General features: G+C 39.5%; 1 protein-coding gene across 3 annotated transcripts in view; it reads left to right on the top strand.

The window, feature by feature from the left end:
- LOC132826223 (kinesin-like protein KIF20B) overlaps positions 1 to 23,354 on the top strand; it is a 112,890-nt gene that overhangs the window by 7,441 nt on the left and 82,095 nt on the right. For 2 of the 3 annotated variants that reach the window (XM_060841903.1, XM_060841901.1), the window contains exons 5-13: positions 3,069 to 3,204; positions 3,296 to 3,480; positions 5,169 to 5,220; positions 8,950 to 9,165; positions 11,195 to 11,306; positions 11,454 to 11,522; positions 12,370 to 12,516; positions 13,434 to 13,596; positions 17,762 to 18,055. In XM_060841903.1, coding sequence (XP_060697886.1) covers positions 3,069 to 3,204; positions 3,296 to 3,480; positions 5,169 to 5,220; positions 8,950 to 9,165; positions 11,195 to 11,306; positions 11,454 to 11,522; positions 12,370 to 12,516; positions 13,434 to 13,596; positions 17,762 to 18,055 — 1,374 coding nt within the window. The remainder of the gene's footprint in view (positions 1 to 3,068; positions 3,205 to 3,295; positions 3,481 to 5,168; positions 5,221 to 8,949; positions 9,166 to 11,194; positions 11,307 to 11,453; positions 11,523 to 12,369; positions 12,517 to 13,433; positions 13,597 to 17,761; positions 18,056 to 23,354) is intronic. The other variant, XM_060841902.1, reaches the window with a different exon arrangement.

Here is a 23,354-nt window from a genome sequence, read left to right as displayed (position 1 = left end):
TTCAAGAAAAGAGCTCATTGCCACTTTCTCAAGGGCAACTAGGGATGTGCAATAAATGCTGGTCAGCCAGCAATCCTACAAATGAATAAAAAATGTGCGTTTATCTTTGTTCCGTCTCAAGTAGTGTTAATGAGGACAAGCAATTATTATTTTTTTTACTATCATTCCCCTTAAATAATTACCCCATGTCGTTCCATTGAAAGATGGGTTTATAGTCTTGTATGGGTGCAATACTAATAAAATCAAGAGAAGAAAAGTAATTTGGTTCATCTGAGGCAGATTTACAAGCTATTTATATGAACTCCGGAAACAATTTTTGATTCCAAAATTGGTATAGCTTGTTTTTCTAAAAACAACAGTTACAGAACAGCTTCAAAAAAGTACATTAAAAGTAGACATCTGTAATTTAAGACATCTCTAAGTACATCTGTTTTATAGACTCAACAGTAAATTGAAAGTAGATAATTATGGCTGCGTCAAAACCAATAAGTTTAAATTTCTGGATGTGAAGAGTAGAACTGACTCTTAAGCATGAAGTGAGTAGCATCAAGTGAGCATCATGAAGTCCAATACAATCAATCTTTTTAAAAAAGCTACTAAGTAAATACCCAAAGAGAAAATTATGCAGGGATATAGGAAAGGGGTGAGGCAACGTAACTGGCTGAATTGGTCTATCGGACAGCTGACACAGACATGTCAAGTGACCAAGTTACCTTCTGTTGCGCTATAACTGTTCGAATGATGCTGAACAAAGTAGGGTCTCAATCCAGGTGCTAATTCTGGGTTCATACTTCATGTACTCCACTGCTATTGTAAATAGTTTCCATCGATGCTGTGTTGATAGGATATTTGCTCATCTTGGTGTCACACTGTCCACAATGGGTTATTTATTAATTGGTTGGTTGTTAGGCTTCATTGACTTTGCATATTATAAAAAAAATCCGTCTGCTTGGTTGTTACTGATAAGTTATCTTTGAAGTCTTCCAGTGAAAAAGTATGTCTGCTAATTCTAAATATTAGGAAGAGCAGGCAGATGCCTTAAATTTCAGGAGTAGGTAAACAGGCCACTCCAAGTTTATGATGTAAAAATCTGTTGGCGTTGAGGTAAACCTTGCTCCACTTTTGTATGATCTGTTTAGATTGATCAAGGCCTGTAACAATTTCTGGGATGACAATTGAAACTATTTCACACTAGGAACAGTGAAAGGACATAGATTCGATGCCTAAAATGTATATTTAATCATCTCGCTCAATTTGGCTTGCCTCATCTGCCACTTTTAACCATTGCTTAGGGCTTTTCACTTTTTTTTGTCTTGCTATCTGGTTTCCTTTAGTTTTGTGCCATTTTTAGGTGACAAGGCAGAACGTTTTTGGACCATTGCAAATGTTGGGACTGGCAACAGGCACAGCATTCTTCTTTTCAATGGGCCATGTTTCTGGAAGGAAGTTTGCATTCTTTTATGGCCTTCTCAACATCTGGGGATGTCTATCACTACACTTCCTTTGACTACTGCCTCTCTTCCACTTTGAACTAAATCAATCAGGAAACACTTCAACTAGATGAACAGCAGGACAAATAAATACTTCTCTTTTTCCAGAGAGGCTTGCACTGATGAATATTTGGGCTTTTTTTAATATTGAGCAATCTGCTGCTCTAACAATATGGAAGAATGGCAGACTGTGACTAAAGTTAATGACAAAAAGAATAGCATATTGCTTTTCATGATTTCTTTCTGACACATTTGTCTGGCATGACAAATTCAGGCTGAAGGACACAGAAAGAGAGACTTATTTCCTGAGGATGTTTAGAGTCATCAATCACAAAGCCACAGCTTTTCTTGTCCTCTAACCGCCAAAACAGGAGTTGCTGAGATTGTACTAGGAGGTGCCAGTAGCATCTGGTAATGTTCAGTTGCAATGCAGGGATTCCAAACTTGCAAACTTTCAGTCCATTCCTGGACAAAGTTTTCTGATACCATAATGCCACCATGTTGCATAATGTACAAGGAAGTAAATGCCTTGAGGAGAAATCTTTTCTTCAAAACGAGTAGTTAGGGAGGGGAATTTACTGCCTAGAAGAATGAACATAGAATGATGGAAACAATTTTAATCTAGGCAATAGAAAGTGCTTCAGATAACTTATTTTGAACAGAAACAACTTTTCAAGGTTATGGGAAATTGTAAGAGAATGACATTGTGACTTGAGTGCCATTCAGAGCTGGATTCAGTGGTTGAACAACCTTTTTTTTTCTGTATAATAACAATTCCGTGATAGTATCCCCTGGAGTCTAAGTACAGTTTTGAACAATTTTCAGTTCAGGTATTTATCTTTTGTGAAGTTTGAAGATTTATATTCACCCACCTCTATAACTGCTTGTATCTTTTTGCCCACCAAAACTAATTTTGCCCAGGTGCTAGCACTGAACCTTTATTGTGTCTTGCTCTTAATACATCTTGCTCTCTCAACATTAACTGCCGATACGATATTGTAACCATCACTTCTGTATTCTCATTCCCCCATTCTGATGACATTGCTGAACATCTTGTCCACGTTTGTTTATTTGTTTAGTTAAGGAATTGGAGCACTTTATCATCTTCTATGTATAACTTGAACTCTGCCAAAATTCTGACTGTATCCGAAATGACTGCAGTTTACGTTTACTAACCATCCTCTGACTAACTGAACCATTGACTGCAAACTTCCAATGTTTTTGTTAAATTCCTACATTTGCTTTTAACTCCCTTTCTTAGGTCAGGCCACTTTTCAGCTGTAACCTCCAGCCTCACATTCTCCAAATTCTACTACCTTCCAAGTCTGGCATTGTGTGTACCATTCTTCTTTTTTCTTCTCATCTTTGCAGCCATGTTTTCTGCTGTCTTAAACCTGCCCTCTTGAAAGCTTGCCTCTTAAGCCAAATGTTTTTGCTGTTTTCCTACTGTAGCAATATTGCTTTACATCAGCACTTTGTGCAATTGTATTGGGTACTGACCTAAGTGCAAAACCTTTCCTCCTCATGTAAATTGACATAAATATGTTTATATTTTTTAATCTATTATTTCAATTTTAGGTATATGGTCCGGAAACCAAGCAGGAAGAAGTGTTTGGAGCAGTAAAACCACTTATTAAGGAAGTTCTGAATGGCCAAAATGCTTTAGTTTTTACTTATGGTGTTACCAATGCAGGAAAAACGTACACATTTCAAGGTTTGTTTTCTTCTTGCTCAAATGAGAACTTGTTGAAGGGGAGAAAAAATTTCTATTGAAAGTTGATACTGTTTGATTCTTTTTGTCATAGGACCAGATCATGATATGGGGATCGTGCCACGGTCATTGAGTGTTCTATTCAAGAGTATTGAAGGAAAGATTTGTAAAAATATTAATATCAAGCCACAGAGATGCACAGACCTCGGTAGATTAACAGAAATGCAAGTGAAAGAGGAGGAAGCTTTCAAAAAATCACTTCTTCAACTGTTTAGAGAGGTAAACCAGTGCATTTACAAGTGAGCAGTTATTTTGTTGTTTAAAATATGTAATCTTTAATTTGACCTAACATACTTATTGACTTCAATTTAAATTTGTTTGTAAAAACGATTATGGGTAACACTAAATAGTAATCCATATTCTAATTTTTTAAAAGATTGTAATGGAATGGTTAAAGTATAGAGAGTACTTGCCCTCTTTGTCTGTTGTAGCCTTGCAGATTTTCCTCGTCAAATAATGATCCAAATCTCTCTTGAAAACCATAATTGAATCTCCCTGCAGCATACTGTCAAGCAATGCAATTAAATTCTTAACATTCTTTGTTCTTTGACTATTCACCTTGCATTGACTCCATTGGTGCTTGACCTTTCCATCAATAGGAACAGGTGCACCTGTTTCTTTCTGTCCAAATTTGTGATTTTAAATGTCGCTGTCAAATCTCTTCAAGAATAAATGTCTTTAATCTATTAATGTAACTGAAGTTCCTCATCCCAGGCAGCATTCTTGTGGATCTCTTCTGCGTTTCCTCTCCAGTGCCTTCATGTTCTTCCGAAAATGCAGCATCCAGAACTGGACACACTGCTTACTTGTGGACAAACTAGTGTTTATTTTATATCCACTTACTATGGTTTGCTTTTGTACTCTGCCTCTCTTTTATAAACCTCTGACCCAGTCAAATGGTTTATTAACTGCTCTCAACCTGTTTTGTCACATGTTTGGTCTTGTGTAGATATCTACAGGTCACTCTTGATTCCTCATCTCCTTTTACAATTTTAGAAAAGGTATAATTCTATTTTGTGTTGTTATATTGATTACTTCACATCTTGGCTGACTTCAAGTTGCAAAACACAATGAGTTAATTAATCATATTCATCACCTCTCTTACTGTATTTGAATCTTGAAACCAAAATATTCTTGCAACTTCTCATTGCCCTCTCCATAAATATCTGGGCCTTCATACAATTCTTTATAGATTTGTTTTTAATGTACAATTCAACTTTGTTTCCTGTAAGTGTTGGATTGCCTCCAACTTGTTAGACTGATAATATTATATTCCTATTCTATCACCTTTGTTAGGGATGTTATGGTGCACTGGTGGTGTTCCTACCTCTGGGACAAAAAGTCCAAGTTCAAGTCCCACTTGGCTCAGAAGTGTGATTAAAGCATATGCAAAGAGTTAATTTTTTTTTGAAAGAAGCTTTTTTTTTCTTTGGTTATGCTTCTAACTAACATCTGAAGCTTGATAAGGGAGTTATCTTGGTTATCAATTTTACCTTTTTAATTAATGGATGAGGTTAATATGAGCATACTGGTTGTCCTGCTGTAATGTGTGTTTCGTCAATAAAAATTCGTTGTAATGCGATTGACAATTGGGGTGGTTGTTTCTAAAACACTATTAAAATGTGTGTTGGCTGTAATGCAATTACATTGCCAGCACTTTAAACACTGTTTCTAAAATGCAATTTTTTTTTTTGTTTGTTTTGTTTAACATGGGGTTGCACAAGAATGCAACCATTACACTAAAGAAGAATTGACAGTATTACTCAGATCTGCAATTAAAATGCTTTGAATTGTATATAACCATCATCATAGTAGACGGTCACTTTTTTGAATTTTAAGTAGAAATAATACATTTGGACCACTTAAAATGTCAAGATTTAAATTCCTTTTTTTTAAATCCCCTACAGAGTGGTTCATGCAATGGGAGTAGTCAGCTTAGCTCACTAGATTCTTCAGAAGGTAGGTTAAACAAATGTGCGTAAAGCTTTGTGTAAATTAATGTTTTATGAGTACACTGGGACACTATTCTAGGTTTCAAACTTTAATCATGAGTTAACATTGTCTGGAGTTATTTTCTTAAACTGAAAGTGTAAGGGAGCAACTTTCAGCATTGTTTCAGGAGTTGTTTTGGAATATGACTTTGAGGTTATAGTATTTTCAACCATAATGTGGTCCTGCACATTTTTGATTAGAATTCAAATGGCTATCAGTCCTCCTAAAATATGTATTGTGTGATTAAGTTAACAATATTTTAAGAAAACTGAAAACAAAAGCATAAGAACCCAAATGCTAGAAATTTGAAATAAAAACAAAATGAAGCATCATAAACAAACCATATGTTCCTTTCCAGAGTTACTTCCTGACCTGAGAATTTCCAGTAATTTCTGGTTCCATTTTTAAAATTGTAATTCCACATTTTGACTTGTTTGCCACATCAATTTTTAACTCCTATTAATGATCTAGCTTTATATAGTTGACAGTCTTGATCAGTTTCTTTTAAAGAAAGTGTTCTGAACCAACAAGTGTAAAATTTAACTAGTAGAAAAAAACACTAATATTTCATGCTTTTGATATCTGCTTGACATTTCTATTTTAAGAAACTTAGACAAAAATTATTATTTTGTATTCCAGTGTCTTTGAATTATGAGGACAACAAATTATGGAATTGTATTGATATTTCTTATATTTTTTAAAGAAATGGCTTAACACCAAGGACCGAAAAGAAGATTGAAATTATAATATTCAGCCACAATGATAGTCAGTCAAACAAATGATACCTGAAATTCCTATCATAAATCATCAGCAATCAAATTCTGCTAACCTGAGCAAAGAGGGAGGGATAAATCTTGCTAATTTGCAATTGGATTGTAGCAGCTGGTGTAGACATTTGGCTGTTCACCCTGCTGCATCACTCAATAAAATTCATGTCATCTCCAAAAATGTGTTAACTTTAATTTGTAAGATAGTCTGTTCATTCCTGGAATGATTAACATATTTCATTTGATTATCTAATGTTCTCCATATCACAGGTTGCCATTGACAAACAAACATCTACATCTCTGTTGTGAAAATTCCCATTGTGACAATCTTATCTGTTTTAAGTGAATTCCAGCTTTCTACTCTGCTTTACATAATAAGATAAATCTTCCTGATTTTCAGTTCTGAGAGTAGCCTAACTGTAACTTGATGATAGCAGGAATCCAAAGCAAATGGCTATCAGGCAAAAACCCTTTTCCATGTACCCTATCAAATAAAATTTTATGCAAAAAGAAACAACAGGAGGCCATTCAATATCTTCGATAATACTACTACTGTGGGCGGCACGGTGGCACAGTGGTTAGCACTGCTGCCTCACAGCGCCTGAAGACCCGGGTTCAATTCCCGACTCAGGCGACTGACTGTGTGGAGTTTGCACGTTCTCCCCGTGTCTGCGTGGGTTTCCTCCGGGTGCTCCGGTTTCCTCCCACAGTCCAAAGATGTGCGGGTCAGGTGAATTGGCCATGCTAAATTGCCCGTAGTGTTAGGTAAGGGGTAATGTAGGGGTATGGGTGGGTTTCGCTTCGGCGGGTCGGTGTGGACTTGTTGGGCCGAAGGGCCTGTTTCCACACTGTAAGTCTAATCTAATCTAATCTAAACTACTCTGGTAAATCCAGTGCATCTTCTCTAAGATCATATACCCTTTCTATATATACCATCTGGGGAGCTTCTCCATTTAAATTCTCTGAAATTAAAATTCCATTTGTTTTCAGTTAACATCTTTTGATTCAGCAGATCAGCTATACTAAAATCAGTAAAAGCTAATTACCCAAGCCTTGTTTACTTGCTGATGAACAAATTCTAAGGAGAACAGACTTTAGATGGATGACCTAAATCATACACATTGAATTCCATCTGCACTCTTGATGACTTATGTAATCTATTTTCTATTTATTTGTAACATTCCGCATCGATTCCCGTAATTTTCTTTGCTTTCTAATTTGCAAACTTGAATATGCAACTATTACTAACATATTTGTGAGTATCATGACCTGTCACCCAACCAGAGTGTATTCAGTTTGAGTTACCAGCCAAAAAGTAGGAACAATAAATTATCAACAGTAAACTATCTCCAACTGGAACTCCATTTGAATATTGTCATTGCTAAAGTCTTTGCTACTATAGCAAAGCCTTCAGAAGTTCATTTAGTAAATTTTAATTGATTGTCCTTTCTGACTACCATGTTAGTTGTTTTCTTCTTCCATTAGGACTATTTTTAGAGGTAAATGACTTATCAATCATGATTTGAAAGACATTTGAAAAATATTAAAAGAAACATTATTGTAAGAGTACTACACAGAACAGTACAATTATAGGACTGCGCCCTTTGTCACATCTTGTCTGTGACAAATATGATGCCAAGGTAAACTTATCCTATCTGCCTGAAAATGGTCCGTATCCCACTATTCCCTGCCTGTTTACATGTCTATCTAAATGCCTCTTGAAGATTGCTATCATCGGCTTTTACCACCTTCTCTGGTAATGCATTCCAGACACCTATTATCCTCTTTCCTCTCACATCTTTGAACTTTTCTCCCCCACCTTAAACCTATGCCCACTGGTATTTGACATTTCCACCCTGGGAAGAGACTGTGACTACTCACCTTATCCAGTCTTCAACACAGGTGAAAACAATCCAAGTTTGTCCAACCTCTCCTTTTAGATACTACACTCTAAACCAGACAATACCCTGGTAAACTTCTTTTGATTCCTCTCCAAAATTTCCTTCCTATAGTGCGGTGACTAGAACTGCACACACTCCTCCAAATATGGCCTAACTAAAATCTTATCATGACTTGCCAATTTTTATATGTTGCCTATATCACCTTGTTGCCACTTTTAGTGGGCTGATCGCCAAGGATCCTGCCATTTAGTATATACTTTGGTCTTACACTTGGCATCTCTGGATGCATGAAACTATTTGTCTGGATTATATTCCATCTGCTATTTCTCTGCCCAACTGGTCTATAATCCTTTGATAACCATCGTCACTATCAGCAACTCCACCAACTTTTGTTTCACCTATGTACTTCCTAATCAGACCACCTACAGTTTCATCTAAACCATTTTATATATTGCAGATAAGAGATTCCAGCACTCATCCTTTCAACACTGATTCTGTTTCCTTTATATTCCTGGAAGGCCTTTCAGTTTCCTAAATCATGCATATGCTGCTGCTGCTTTTGTTATTGATGTACCTTTCAACATCAAATCCTTCTCTTTTATCCTTAAGAGAACATGCTAGTCCTGAATTCTGAAACTAATCTTTTTTATGAGGCATGCATGTTGGATGTGGATTTATCGTCAAACATCAGCTCCCAATCTAATTTCTCTAGTTCCTGTCTGATACAGTTGTAGTTTGCCTTTTTCCCCCAACAGCCCAATCCACCCATTTTGCTCTTTCAACAAGGATCAGTCTTATCTTTATCCATAACTATCTTAAAACTTAATGGAATTATGATTTGCTCCTAGAATGTAGTATGCTCCTAGAGTAACTTACTTCAGAAATGTTGAATTTGAAGTGTGAATAGAGAAGTTTACAGAATAAATCAACAGTGAATAACTTGGGCTCAAGATTCTATTTAGAAATTGGTATAATGGTCTTTTGAAGTGAAGTGTTCATTTAATCATGCATTTTTATTTGTTTTAAAGTAGGAAGTTCGCTAAAGTCGCTTACTACCTTAGGTGATTTTGCTGAACCAGTTGCTGTTGATGTACCAGAAAGGATTACATTTTCTGTCTGGGTTTCATTTTGTGAAATATACAATGAAACTCTTTATGATTTACTTGATCTGGTACCGTATAAATGTCAGAAAAGACAAGTACTTCGATTTGCACAAGATGCAAAAGGCAACACTTATGTGAAAGGTAACTCAACAATTTGTTCAACAGCTTATCTCATTTTGTAAAAATTATTCTGACAGCTTAGCATTTGCTTGCAATTTTTAACCTATTTTAAGCCTTATTTTCTAGTCACCCTGAGCAATTTATGTTATTATTCTGTACAGTTTCTTCATAAATTCTCAACTCTTTCTGGCTGCTTTAGCTCTGAATTTCTCTCTCGTGCTTCTTCTATCTTGCATGACCTCTGAGTTCCTTTTGTCTTGTTAAATGACATTGTTTAAATGGTTGACTTGCCTAAAAACAAGTGATCTTTCTTGGGCTTGTGAATACCCATATCATTTACAATCTCCTTTTTCTATCAAGTTCCCTCATATCTGCCTCTCAAATTCATGCCAATTTTTCATAGAACACTATGTCTGAATCACTTTAATTAACTCTCTACCCAAACATTTATTTGAATATCTTTGTCAAAGACATACTGGTCAAAAAATAATTCGTGTACCTTAAAGTTTCAAATGACGTGTCTGAAATCATGTTGCAGTCGATCACACCAACATCTCCAATGTCTCTCCACTACTGAGCAAAACTATTTAGTTCCATTATTATTCATATAACTGTGTGTTGTCAATGTGTCACCACTAATGCCCATCACAGAGTGTGTACAGCCCCCGACTAGTTACCCCTGATGACGCCCCAAGAGCTTTTTTTTTGCATACCTCCTATTTATCATTTTACATGCTAACCACGTTCGCATTTTCACATTTTCTAATCAAACTGTTCAGAGATGATATTACACTCCTCTGGAGCAGCTTCCAAAGTAGGAACACCACTGTACCACAAAATCCCCTATCCATGCGTATGCTAATGACATCCAGTTTAGATTAGATTAGGTTAGATTTCCTACAGTGCGAAAACAGGCTTTTCAGCCCAACTAGTCCATACCGACCCTCCAAAGAGTAACCCATCCAGACCCATTTCTCTTTGACTAATGCACCTAGCATTATGGACAATTTAGCATGGCCAATTCACCTAACCTGCACATCTTTCGACTGTGGGAGGAAACCAGAGCACCCGGAGAAAACCCATGCAGACACGGGGAGAATGTGCAAACTCCGTGCAGACAGTCCACCGAGGCTGGAATCGAACCTGGGACTCTGGTGCTGTGAGGCAGCAGTGCTAATCACTAAGCAGTTGTACTTCCATGTCACACATCTGCCCCTCATAAATTGCACTATGAATGTAAAGTTTAAAAGATTGTTAAACTAAGCCATGATTTAAAAGTATAAGATAATAAAGAGTTTTGTAACTTGAGTGATATGTTTTCCACATTATTTGAAGGGCATATCATTTTGTAGTTTTAAATGATGAGTTTTTTACTTGCTTGTGAGACATGATTGTGGCTGACTAACCAGAATTTAGTGCCTTTGAGAAGGTGTGGTCAGCTACCTTTTTGACCTCCAGCAGTCCATATGCTGTAGCTCGGCCCCTATTGCCCTTGGGGAAGGAATTCCAGGACTATGACTCCTCAACAGTGAATAAATAGCTATTTTTAAAAAAATATTTCTAAATCAGATGGTGGGGTGCTTGGGGGCAAACAAGCAGATTCTCTAATATCTGCAAACTCAAACCTCTACTCCCTTTCCACCAATTCTAGTGGTGGTGATCTGACTGTTTGGTGTTGTAGTTAATTTTCAGATGAGCTTTCAACCTTATATGCATGTTTGCACTAGGGTAGCATATTTCCATCTCATAACATTGCTCACTTATTTCTTTACTAGGACCATCTTTGCTGAAGTTCTCATCATATTTTGTTACCTTGAGACTTTACTATGCTAATAAACATCCAGTTGATCTCCAACTTTGTATTGTGTGTATCCAAATGTACATGCACGCACCCTTGCTTTTCTCCTTTTGACATTCCTGAAAGCCACCTTAGGCCGGGCTGTTGGTTATTTAGTGCTGACATGTGTTCATAATTTTTGTTCTGTGAAGAGCTTTTTTTAGCACATTAGCATTGCTCTATACAAATTTAGTTGTTTGAGCTTTCTTTTAGATCTGAGGTGGATTCAAGTTTCAAATGCAGAAGAGGCATACAAAATATTAAAACAAGGCAGAAAACAGCAAAACATTGCTTCCACAAAAATCAACAATCTTTCAAGTAGAAGGTATTTTACCCATCCATGCGAGTCTGGCATAGTAACAGTTCTAAATCAACAATTTTACTTAAATTCAAACTATATTACTGAGTAAATCTATGCTTGAACCAATAACTGAATTAAATTTAAAACTTCTCTGAAATGTTTATTCCACAGCCATTGTACTTTCTCAATAAGAATTTTGCATGTCTTAGATGGTGGTCCTCATGTTACCAGAGTCACTGAGTAAGTAGCATACCTAAAGAACTTTCTTTGTAGCTTGTAATAATGTTTTAATTGAAATTATTCCAATGGGAATGTTTTTTGAAAAGGTCACTGCACTGAATTATATATGCTGTATGTAACAAAGCTGTGCATCTTAGCAGACATTTCTCTCCAAGAAACTTCGAGACAGTGACCACTTAGTCATGTTAATTGTCTATCAAAAAAAAGACTAATAAGTAGCCTCAAGAATCTAGGCCAGTGTAGGGCCATGATAAAAGATTGAGTAGCAGTGCTTAATCATGGCGCAGGTGAGAAGCTTGTATATCAGTGGGGATGATTTAGAATTGGGTCAGATGAACTGGAAAAGAACATCAGTAAGGATGATTCTGAGAGCAAATAAGGGCCAATGTGCCTTTTGGCTGAGAATTGTACTTGTGAAACTTTTGGCATAGAGCTGCTGTTGGCTAATGATGATTCTGCTTTGAAAGAAAGTGACTGACATTCCTTAAGAGGGAGATACATTTGGGTCACCAAATCTAACTTAAATTTGAGTGCGCTATTGAGAAATCTGTGGGATCTGTATTGATCACAGCTGCTGCTTTGAAATGAGCTATGGGAATGTTCAACTACAGTTTATATGACCTCCATAAATTTGGCTGTCTCATGTAATATTGAAATGTAATGCATTTAAAGACACCCTGCATTTCTTAACTTTTTGGTCCACAGCAACCATTGCTGCCTCAGAACCAGTGATTCCAAAATGTCTCAGCTTACAGCCCCTCTGGAAAGTTCAGGTTTAAAACATTGTTTTAAACAATGTTACCATTGCAACTTTACTTTCATGTGAATGTAACTTCTTACTTTACAGGTTGTCTCTTTGTGACCTTGCGGGATCAGAGAGGAATACAAAAACAAAGAATGATGGGGAAAGATTGAAAGAGGCTGGAAACATTAACACTTCTTTGTTAATACTTGGAAAATGTATCAATGCGTTGAGACATAATCAAATTTCAAAGTAAGAAGATGCTTTGCTCCCCTCCCCTGCTTCTTGGCATCCCCAATACATTATAGCAGTCAGAATAATACACTATATCCAACCTGAGATGTAATTCTAGATTTGGAAAGCTTTCACATGACTTCCTTGTTTTCCTGCATCATAAAAATGAGTATCCTGTGCTTCCTAATCACCTCAATTTGCAGTGGCCCCTTCAAAGATCTTGCTGTTTAATCTCAACTTTACTTTGAAACAGGAACTGTACAACGTTTAAAGAATTAGGGAATTCACATGTTAAAACACCAGAAAAAGTTTTGAATATTGAATAATTAATATTAATCGGCTGTTGTAAATTCCTGTTGCATACAATCTTTTAAATGAAATCTATTATTACAAAATATCAAATCTTCCAATTTACTTGCAACAATATTACAGGAGATCAACTACTCTGCGGCAGTATCATAGTAGTAATCCAGAAACCTAGGTTAGTGTTCTGGGAGTAAGTGTTCAAATCCTACTGTAGTAGATTGTGAAATTCTGAAGTTAATAACAAAAATAATTGGAATTAAAAGCTAGCCAAATAGTCACCACTATTGATTCTGGTTAATTTTCACTTTCACTTTCTGTTGCCTATAAACTACAGATTTTTTTGGCAAATCCTATTTTTGAACTGTATTAGATTTTAAAGGCTCAACTTGTGTTTTTCAAAATCCTTTCAGCTATTTGTACTGCTTAAGGAGGAAAAGTTAATGTTTTGCAATTTTTAATTTTACAATAATTAAGTGAGGGATTGTTCTCTTGTCTTGTTCCTATGTTCTGATTGACCGTGAGATCTGAAAGAAGGAATACAGAAAATTAAATAGCACAACGTATGCTGAAAATTATGTATGATAAACTCGATGTTTCTGTAATTTTTTCTTTTCCCTTGTGACTCATAGGACGCACAATCATGTTCCATTTCGGGAAAGTAAGCTTACTCGCTACTTCCAGGGGTATTTCTGTGGGAGAGGAAAAGTTTGTATGATCGTTAATATCAATCAATGTGCTTCAATGTATGATGAGACACTTAATGTATTGAAGTTTTCTGCAATGGCACAAAAGGTATGTTAGTTATTGGAAAGGATTAAAATTTGTGCCTTCTAATACATAACTATACCATTGCCCAACTGATAGAGAATGGAAATAGTTTTAGAGCCTTCTGAAGAAGACTCTCATTGTCCCTGCTTTATCTCCAGAGATGCTGTCAGATCTGCTGAGTTTCTCCAGCAGTTTTTTTTGTTTCCAATTTCCAGCATCTGCAGTTCTTTTTACTTAACTGACAGATAACCATGGTTTCAGATTTACAGCAATGTAAAGTTTAAGTGAAACCTGGGAAATCCTTCTGGTTACTTTTTTTTGTTCTATTGCTGAACCATAAGAAATGGATTATGACAACAAACTTGGGTATACTTGAGTGCTGTTTTGGTTGTTTCATTCTCATAAGTTTGTAGTTGGAGTCAATCCCTTAATGTTCCCTGTCACAACTTTGCCACTTCACTGTAGGCCTTCAAAAACCTATTTTAATTCTCTGAAATTGACCAGTTTCTTTTCTAAGGGTTTTGAGAGAGAAAACTTCAAGTTCCAGCATTATCCTGGGCAAGACTTGAGCATCAGAACTTTTGACAACAAGTAATAGAAAATTCGAAATTTTACTTATTAAATGGACAGCTGGTCACCATTTTACATTCCCAATGTTTTTGGCATATTCTTCAGTGTAAATTAATCATGTAGGTTTAGGAATTTGCATCATCTAGTTATTTAATGTGTAAGTACTAGATATGAGGGTTTTGACTGAGTTAGTAAGAAGAAGCTATTTCCTTGAGTGAATGGGTTGATTAATTGGAAGTTAGAGGACACCTATTTTCCTCTGAATTGAAATCAGAAACAAGTATCTAAAAATATAAATGTGATAATTTAATGTAAGTGGTAGTAAGAATCCTTTAATTTTCTTAAAGGAGAATGAAAGAACATTTAGAAATGATAAATTTCAAAATTAATTAGACTGATCTGAACAAGAGTGGGACTAGTACCCTTGTGGAAGGTTTGCTACTACTGTTGGGATGGATTTAAAGTAAATTAAAGTGGCGGTGGGATATAACAAGTAGATCAGAGGTGTAAGAAGCTGAGCTTAGAATTTCACAATATTAGTAAACCTGGAAAGTAGAGGAAACTTGAGAGAAGTGAAAGAAATGAGTTTAGCAACGGGCCTGAAGAATAAGATGGATGAGGTGAGAGTACAATTCAGAGTATGGAAGTATGATGCCATAGCTAATAAATAGATTAGGTCGTAGAAGGTTTAGCAGCATTAAATGTTGATAAATCTACAATTCCTGAAGAGATGTATCCAAAGCTATTGAGGGAAGCAACCAAAGAGATAGTCAGGGTCCTGGCTGTCATGTGTAATCCCACACCGGCCTCAATGCCAATGTCATCCCATGGATTTAAGTAAAGTAGGGAAGGATAGATATGGAAAGAAAGGCTGGTCGGTCTAACCTCACTGAACTTATCACAGAATTCTGGAGAACCGACTATATCTGCACTTGTGAAGTTGGTCCAATGTAGATGGCAAGCATGGATTGAAGAGAAGAGCATGTTTGACAAATTTGATTAAATTTTTTGAATTGGTAGTAATGAATGTTGATGAAGGCATTTTATATGGGATTTACATAAACTTTAGCAAGGCTTTGAGGTTCGTTACAGCAGACTAGTCAAGAAAGTAAAAGCCCATGATATCCAAGGCAAGTTCGTAAATAGGTTTTAAAATTTGCTGGGAGGCAGAAAGCAGAGGTTTGTGGTTCGAAGGATGTTTCTATACCTGGAGGTCTTTTCTATTTGCCCTCTGTGACCTTGGGGCTGATGTTCTTGATGTTTGTGATGTACATGAATGATTTGAATATGAATGTAAGGGCTTTCATCAAGATGTTTGAGGATGGTAAAATTGATAAGGTGGTAAATTAGTGAGGAGGATAGCCATAAATCTACAGCAGGTTATCAATGGACTGGTCAGGTGGGTAGAGCAGTGGCAAATGGCATTCGAGCCAGAAAATGAGGTAGTGCCCTGGGGAAGGCTGACAAAGCAAAGGATTACATAATGAGTTGTAGGACTCTGGAAAGTACTGAAGGTCAGATGGACCTTGATGTGCATGTACACAGATCTCTGAAAGTAGTAGAGCAGATAGATAAGGCTGTTAAGGTGTATAGAATACTTGCATGGTAAGGTACAAAGTGTAAGAGCGGGGAGGCCATGCTAGAACTGTGCAAAATGCTGGTTAGGTGAAAACTGGAGTACTGTGTGCAGTTGCAGTTCTAATGATTCTCCATCACCATCACCTGTTAGAATTTCTATAGGTTTATACAAGAGTCTGCTTCCCTGCCCCACATTTTTATGAACTCCAGTGAATACTACCCTAACCAATTCAACTCAGTCTCTTCTCAGACATCGGTCTACCATCCAGGAACCAATTTTTTAAAACTCCCTCTACCGCAAACATCCTTCCTCTGGTAAAGTGACCAAAACTGCACATGATACTACCAGGTGTGGCCTTAACAATGCCCTGTCTATTTTGTTAAGAGATCTTTGTTTCTGTGCTCCAACCTTCTGGCTTTGAAGGTCAGCATTGAGTTTGCCTTCTTTATTGCCTGCTGCAACTGTGTGCTTGCTTTCAGTGACTGCTGCATTAGGATACCCAAGTCTTAATGAGCATTTCCGTCTCCATTTATAGCCATTCAAATAATAATCTGCCTTCCTATTTTTGCTACCAAAATGGATTTCCTCACATTTATCCACATTATACTGCACCTGCAGTGCATTTTATCTCCTCAGTTGGCCTGTCCCGTTATAATTTCTCTCATTCCTGACAGCAGTAAAGGATCTACATGAGTTTTCACCAGTCTTTTTGTCCTTGCCTATCTATAGGAACTTTTGACAGTTAGTTCTTATGTTCCTTGCAAGTTTACTCTTACTCTTTATTTTGTTTTTTGTTTTCCCCATTTTAATCAATGTCTTGGTTCTTCTTTGCTGACTACTTAAGTGTTCCCAATCCTTGGGTCTGTTGTTTTTTCTTGCCAATTTAGTATTTTTTTTTGCATGTAATTTTTTTAAATTTCCCTTCTACAGCAATGGATTGGCTACTAGTCTCTTCCAAATTTGTGCCAGACAGAGACTAACAATTCTTGTAGTTCACCCATTTGGTCGTTGTTTGCCATTATCTATTCACTGTCATTCATTTCAGTGACATTTCTCAATCTATCATAGCAGCAGTTACAGAAACTAAGATGGTATAAAACTCAGGATCCTAATCTCAGAATCAGCAACCTCTGTCTCCATTTTGAGAAGATGTGATTACATTTGAGAGGCTATAGAGGAGATTAACCAGGATGCCTCCTGGATTGGACGGTCTGAGCTATGAGGAAAGATCAAATAAGTTCTTTTTCCTTGGATTAGTGAAGGTTGAAGGAATCTGATGGAGTTGTATAAGACTAATGAGCATATCATGGTTGATAACTCGGGGGCATAGATTTTAAGTTAAGACTTGGGAGATTTGAAAAATGTTTTTTCATACTGTGGATGGGAGAACTAAATTACTAAAAGAATATTTGAATCAAATCTGTTGTAAGATTTCTGAAGTATTTAGATATTCATTTATTGCCATTTCTTCACGACTATGGAGCAAGTATAATCAAAGTTTTGTTGACCAATTTTTTTTTGTAATATTCTTGCTGTCTACTTTTTGTGTTCAGTTGACCTTTATTCCAAACTTGCATTTCAAAGGTCTTTAACCAACTGGTCACCCCATCCATAAAGTCCAGGTTTTGCATCCATCCAAACCAATAGTCTGAAGAAAGCTCTTTAAAGGTTAATTGAGTTCATTTCAGCTTTTTGAAAAAAATTTCTTTGTTATCTTTGTTTTGATTTCCTTGTTTTGAATTATTGAATTCACAATTTTGCTTTAACTTTGCATTGCATACGAATGTACATTGGATTTTTTTTGTGAAATATCGTAATTTTAGTGGACAAAACAAACTAACCTTCTTTAGTTTTGATTTATGTAATCAATATTTTTGTAATATGGATAATTGAAAGGATGCGATTTTCCAGTTTGTCATTTGAATCGTTGAAAATTAGTAAATTGTTTCAATATCTTTTGCTGTTAACCTGCAAAAATTATTTTTGCCTCTCTGACTCAAAATTGAACACTATCTTATTTAACTAGTATTTTTATTTTAGGTTCTTCTCAATGGTACAAGGCTTCATCCTGCACTTTTGGTTCCAAAGCGATCAGCTCGGGATCTTTCGTTGATAATTAACAATGCTGAAAGTGAATCCTTGTCGTTTGAAAAAAGGCAAACTATGTCTTGGGATGCTACTTTGGAGGATGTTGCTGAAGTGGAGGAAGGGGATACTGACACAGTTCATGCAAATAAACAGGAGGAGGAAGAGGAGGAGGAGGAGGATGAGGATGAAGAGGATGAGGATGAAGAGGAAGATGAGACAATAGTAATAAGAAAAAACAACTATGAGGTAAATGGATTTCATTTAATGTTACTACTGAAGTATTTTGTACTTTAATCTACCATTTCTTTTGCTTGGGTGAAATATCTGTCTGCAAGTATAAATATTTATAATGGAGAAAGGACCTCTTTATTTGCTTAACTTGACAAACTCTAAAGATGGTGAAGTTCAATTTGAAGAGCTGAATACATGGTATAGTACCTACGTCCCATTTCTGAGAAGTAGAAATATTATCTCTCTCTCTCTCGATATCTCTCGCTCTCTTTTTCTCGATAGCTCTCGCTCTCTCTCTCTCTCTCGCTCTCTTGCTCTCTCTCTCTCGCTCTCTTGCTCTCTCGATCTCGCACTCTCTCTATCTCTCTCTCTCGATGTCTATCTCTCTCTCGCACTCTCTCTCGATCTTGCGCTCTCTCTCTCTCGATATCTCTCGCTCACTCTTTCTCTATCGCTCGCTTTCTCCCTCGCTCTCTCTCTCCCTCGCTCTCTCTCTCCCTCGCTCTCTCTCTCCCGCGCTCTCTCTCTCCCGCGCTCTCTCTCTCTCTCTCTCTATCTATCTCTCGATATCTATCTCGTTCTCTCGAAATCTCGCTCTCTCTTTCTCGATATCTCTCTCTCGCTCTCACTCTCTTGCTCTCTCTCTCAATATGTCCCTCTCTCTCTCTGTCCTGAGCTCTGTCCTGAGCTCTGTCCTGAGCTCTGTCCTGAGCTCTGTCCTGAGCTCTGTCCTGAGCTCTGTCCTGAGCTCTCGCTCTCTCTCTCTCGAGCTCTCGCTCTCTCTCTCTCTCTCTCTCTCTCTCTCTCGAGCTCTCTCTCTCTCTCTATCTATCTATCTCTCGATATCTATCTCGTTCTCTCGAAATCTCGCTCTCTCTTTCTCGATATCTCTCTCTCGCTCTCACTCTCTTGCTCTCTCTCTCAATATGTCCCTCTCTCTCTCTCTGTCCTGAGCTCTGTCCTGAGCTCTGTCCTGAGCTCTGTCCTGAGCTCTGTCCTGAGCTCTGTCCTGAGCTCTGTCCTGAGCTCTGTCCTGAGCTCTCGCTCTCTCTCTCTCTCGAGCTCTCGCTCTCTCTCTCTCTCTCGAGCTCTCGCTCTCTCTCTCTCTCTCTCTCTCTCTCGCTCTCTCTCTCTCTCTCTCGCTCTCGCTCTCTCTCTCTCTCTCTCTCTCTCTCTCTCTCTCTCTCTCTCTCTCTCTCTCTCTCTCTCTCTCTATCTATCTATCTATCTCTCGATATCTATCTCGTTCTCTCGAAATCTCGCTCTCTCTTTCTCGATATCTCTCTCTCGCTCTCACTCTCTTGCTCTCTCTCTCAATATGTCCCTCTCTCTCTGTCCTGAGCTCTGTCCTGAGCTCTGTCCTGAGCTCTGTCCTGAGCTCTGTCCTGAGCTCTGTCCTGAGCTCTCGCTCTCTCTCTCTCTCTCTCGAGCTCTCGCTCTCCCTATCGCTCTCGCTCTCTCTCTCTTGAGCTCTCGCTTTCTCTCTTGATATCTCTCGCTCTCTCTCTCTCGATATCTCTCGCTCTCTCTCGATATCTCTCGCTCTCGATCTCGCTCGATCTTCATCTTTCTCTCTCTCTCTCTGTCTCTCTCTGTCTCTCTCTCTCTGTCTGTCTCTCTCTCTCTCGATCTCTCTCTCTCTCTCTCTCTCTCTCGATCTCTCTCTCTCTCTCTCGATCTCTCTCTCTCTCTCGATCTCTCTCTCTCTCTCGATCTCTCTCTCTCTCGATCTCTCTCTCTCTCTCTCGATCTCTCTCTCTCTCGATCTCTCTCTCTCTCGATCTCGCTCTCTCTCGATCTCGCTCTCTCTCGATCTCTCTCTCTCTCGATCTCGCTCTCTCTCGATCTCTCTCTCTCTCGATCTCGTGCTCTCTCGATCTAGCGCTCTCTCTATCTCTCTCTCTCGATGTCTATCTATTTCTCTCTCGATATCTATCTCTCTCGATATCTCTCTCGCTCTCGATATCTCGCTCTCTCTCGATATCTATCTCTCTCTCGATATTTTTCTCTCTCTCGATATCTTGCTCTCTCTCGATATCTTGCTCTCTCTCTCTCGATAGCTCGCTCTCCCTCTCGATAGCTCGCTCTCTCTCTCTCTCGATAGCTCGCTCTCCCTCTCGATATCTCGCTCTCTCTCTCTCTCGATATCTCGCTCTCTCTCTCTCGATATCTCGCTCTCTCTCTCTCGATATCTCGCTCTCTCTCTGTCTCTCTCTCTCGATATCTATCTATTTCTCTCGATATCTCGCTCTCGCTCTCTCTCGATATCTCGCTCTCGCTCTCTCTCGATATCTCGCTCTCGCTCTCGATATCTCGCGCTCTCTCTCTGTCTCGATATCTCGCTCTTCTATCTCTCTCTCTCGATATCTATATATTTCTCTCTCTATCTATCTCTCTCTTCTATCTCTCTCTCTCGATATCTATATATTTCTCTCTCTATCTCTCTCTCGATATCTCTCGATATCTCGCTCTCGCTCTCTCGATATCTTGCTCTTGCTCTCTCTCTCTCTCTCTCTCTCGATATCTCGCTCTCTCTCGATATCTCGCTCTCGAGCTCTTGCTCTTGCTCTCGAGCTCGAGCTCTTGCTCTCGCGCTCTCTCTCTCTCTCTCTCGATATCTCTCTCTCTCGATATCTCGTGCTCTCTCCCTCTCTCTCTCTCGATATCTCGCTCTCGAGCTCTTGCTCTCGCTCTCGAGCTCTTGCTCTCGCGCTCTCTCCCGATATCTCGCTCTCTCTCCCGATATCTCGCTCTCTCTCCCGATATCTCGCTCTCTCTCCCGATATCTCGCTCTCTCTCCCGATATCTCGCGCTCTCTCGCGCTCTCCCTCGCTCTCTGTCTCCCTCGCTCTCTCTGTCTCCCTCGCTCTCTCTGTCTCCCTCGCGCTCTCTGTCTCCCTCGCGCTCTCTGTCTCCCTCGCGCTCTCTGTCTCCCTCGCTCTCTCTGTCTCCCTCGCTCTCTCTGTCTCCCTCGCTCTCTCTATCTATCTCGCTCTCTCGAAATCTCGCTCTCGATCTCTCGCTCTCTCTCAATATGTCCCTCTCTCTCTCTCGATCTCTCTCCCCTGATCTCTCTCCCCTGATCTCTCTCCCCTGATCTCTCTCCCCTGATCTCTCTCCCCTGATCTCTCTCCCCTGATCTCTCTCCCCTGATCTCTCTCCCCTGATCTCTCTCCCCTGATCTCTCTCTCCTGATCTCTCTCTCCTGATCTCTCTCTCCTGATCTCTCTCTCCTGATCTCTCTCGCTCTCGCTCTCTCTCGCTCTCGCTCGCTCTCGCTCGCTCTCGCTCTCTCTCGCTCTCGCTCTCGCTCTCGCTCGCTCTCGCGCTCGCTCTCGCTCTCGCTCTCGCTCTCGCTCTCGCTCTCGCTCTCTCTCGCTCTCGAGCTCTCGCTTTCTCTCTCTCTCTCTCTCTCTCTCGAGCTCGCGCTCTCTCTCTCGATATGTCTCGCTCTCTCTTTCTCAATATCTCTCGCTCTTGCTCTCTCGATATCTCTTGCTCTCTCTCTCTCGATATCTCTCGATCTCGCTCGATCTTCATCTTTCTCTCGATCTCTCTCTCTCTCTCTCTGTCTCTGTCTCTCTCTGTCTCTCTCTCTCTCTCTCTCTGTCTCTCTCTCTCTCTCTGTCTCTCTCTCTCGATCTCTCTCTCGATCTCGTGCTCTCTCTATCTCTCTCTCTCTCGATGTCTGTCTATTTCTCTATCTATCTATTTCTCTATCTAGCTCTCTCGATATCTCGCTCTCTCGATATCTCGCTCTCTCGATATCTCGCTCTCTCTCTCTCGATATCTCGATATCTCGCTCTCTCGATATCTCGCTCTCTCTCTCGATATCTCGCTCTCTCTCTCTCGATATCTCGCGCTCTCTCTCGATATCTCGCGCTCTCTCTCGATATCTCGCGCTCTCTCTCTCTCGATATCTCGCGCTCTCTCTCGATATCTCGCTCTCTCTCGATATCTCGCTCTCTCTCGATATCTCGCTCTCTCTCTCTCTCTCGATATCTCGCTCTCTCTCTCTCTCTCTCGATATCTCGCGCTCTCTCTCGATATCTCGCTCTCTCTCTCTCTCGATATCTCGCGCTCTCTCTCGATATCTCGCGCTCTCTCTCTCTCGATATCTCACTCTCTCTATCTCTCTCTCTCGATATCTATCTATTTCTCTCGATCTCTCGCTCTCGCTGTCTCTCGAGCTCTCGCTCTCTCTCTCTCTCTCTCGAGCTCTCGCTCTCTCTCTCTCTCTCGAGCTCTCGCTCTCTCTCGAGCTCTCGCTCTCTCTCTCGAGCTTTTGCACTCGCTCGCTCTCTCGAGCTCTCTCTCGCGCGCTCTCTCTCTCTCGAGCTCTCGCTTTCTCTCTCGAGCTCTCGCTTTCTCTCTCGAGCTCTCGCTTTCTCTCTCGAGCTCTCGCTCTCTCTCTCTCTCTCGCTCTCTCTCTCTCTCTCGATATCTCTCACTCTCGCTCTCTCGATATCTCTTGCTCTCTCTTTCTCGATATCTCTCGCTCGCTCTCGATCTCGCTCGATTTTCATCTTTCTCTCGATCTCTCTCTCTGTCTCTCTCTCTCTCGATCTCTCTCTCTCTCTCGATCTCGTGCTCTCTCGATCTAGCGCTCTCTCTCTCGATGTCTATCTATTTCTCTCTCTATCTATCTATCTATCTCTCTCTCGATATCTCTCTCTCTCGATATCTCGCTCTCTCGATATCTCGCTCTCTCGATATCTCTCGATATCTCACTCTCTCGATATCTCGCTCACTCTCTCTCGATATCTCGCTCTCTCTCGATATCTCGCTCTCTCTCGATAGCTCTCTCTCTCTCGATAGCTCGCTCTCTCTCGATTATCTTGTGCTCTCTCTCGATATCTCATTCTCTCTCTGTCTCTATATCTCACTCTCTCGATATCTATCTATTCTCTCGATATCTCGCTCTCGCTCTCTCGATATCTCGCTCTTCTATCTCTCTCTCTCGATATCTATATATTTCTCTCTCTATCTATCTATCTATCTATCTATCTATCTCTCTCGATATCTCTCTCGCTCTCTCGATATCTATCTATCTCTCTCTCTATCTCGCTCTCTCTCTCGATATCTCGCTCTCTCTCCCGATATCTCGCGCTCTCTCGATATCTCGCTCTCGCTCTCGATATCTCGCTCTCTCTCTCTCTCGATATCTCGCTCTCTCTCTCTCGATATCTCGCTCTCTCTCTCTCTCGATATCTCGCTCTCGAGCTCTTGCTCTCGCTCTCGAGCTCTTGCTCTCGCTCTCTCTCTCGATATCTCGCTCTCTCTCTCGATATCTCGCGCTCTCTCCCAATATCTC

The sequence above is a fragment of the Hemiscyllium ocellatum genome, chromosome 22 (genome assembly GCF_020745735.1).
Source record: "Hemiscyllium ocellatum isolate sHemOce1 chromosome 22, sHemOce1.pat.X.cur, whole genome shotgun sequence".
Classification (NCBI taxonomy): domain Eukaryota; kingdom Metazoa; phylum Chordata; class Chondrichthyes; order Orectolobiformes; family Hemiscylliidae; genus Hemiscyllium; species Hemiscyllium ocellatum.
The sequence above is the reverse complement of the archived record's forward strand: the minus strand, read 5'-3'. Positions and strand labels throughout refer to the sequence as shown.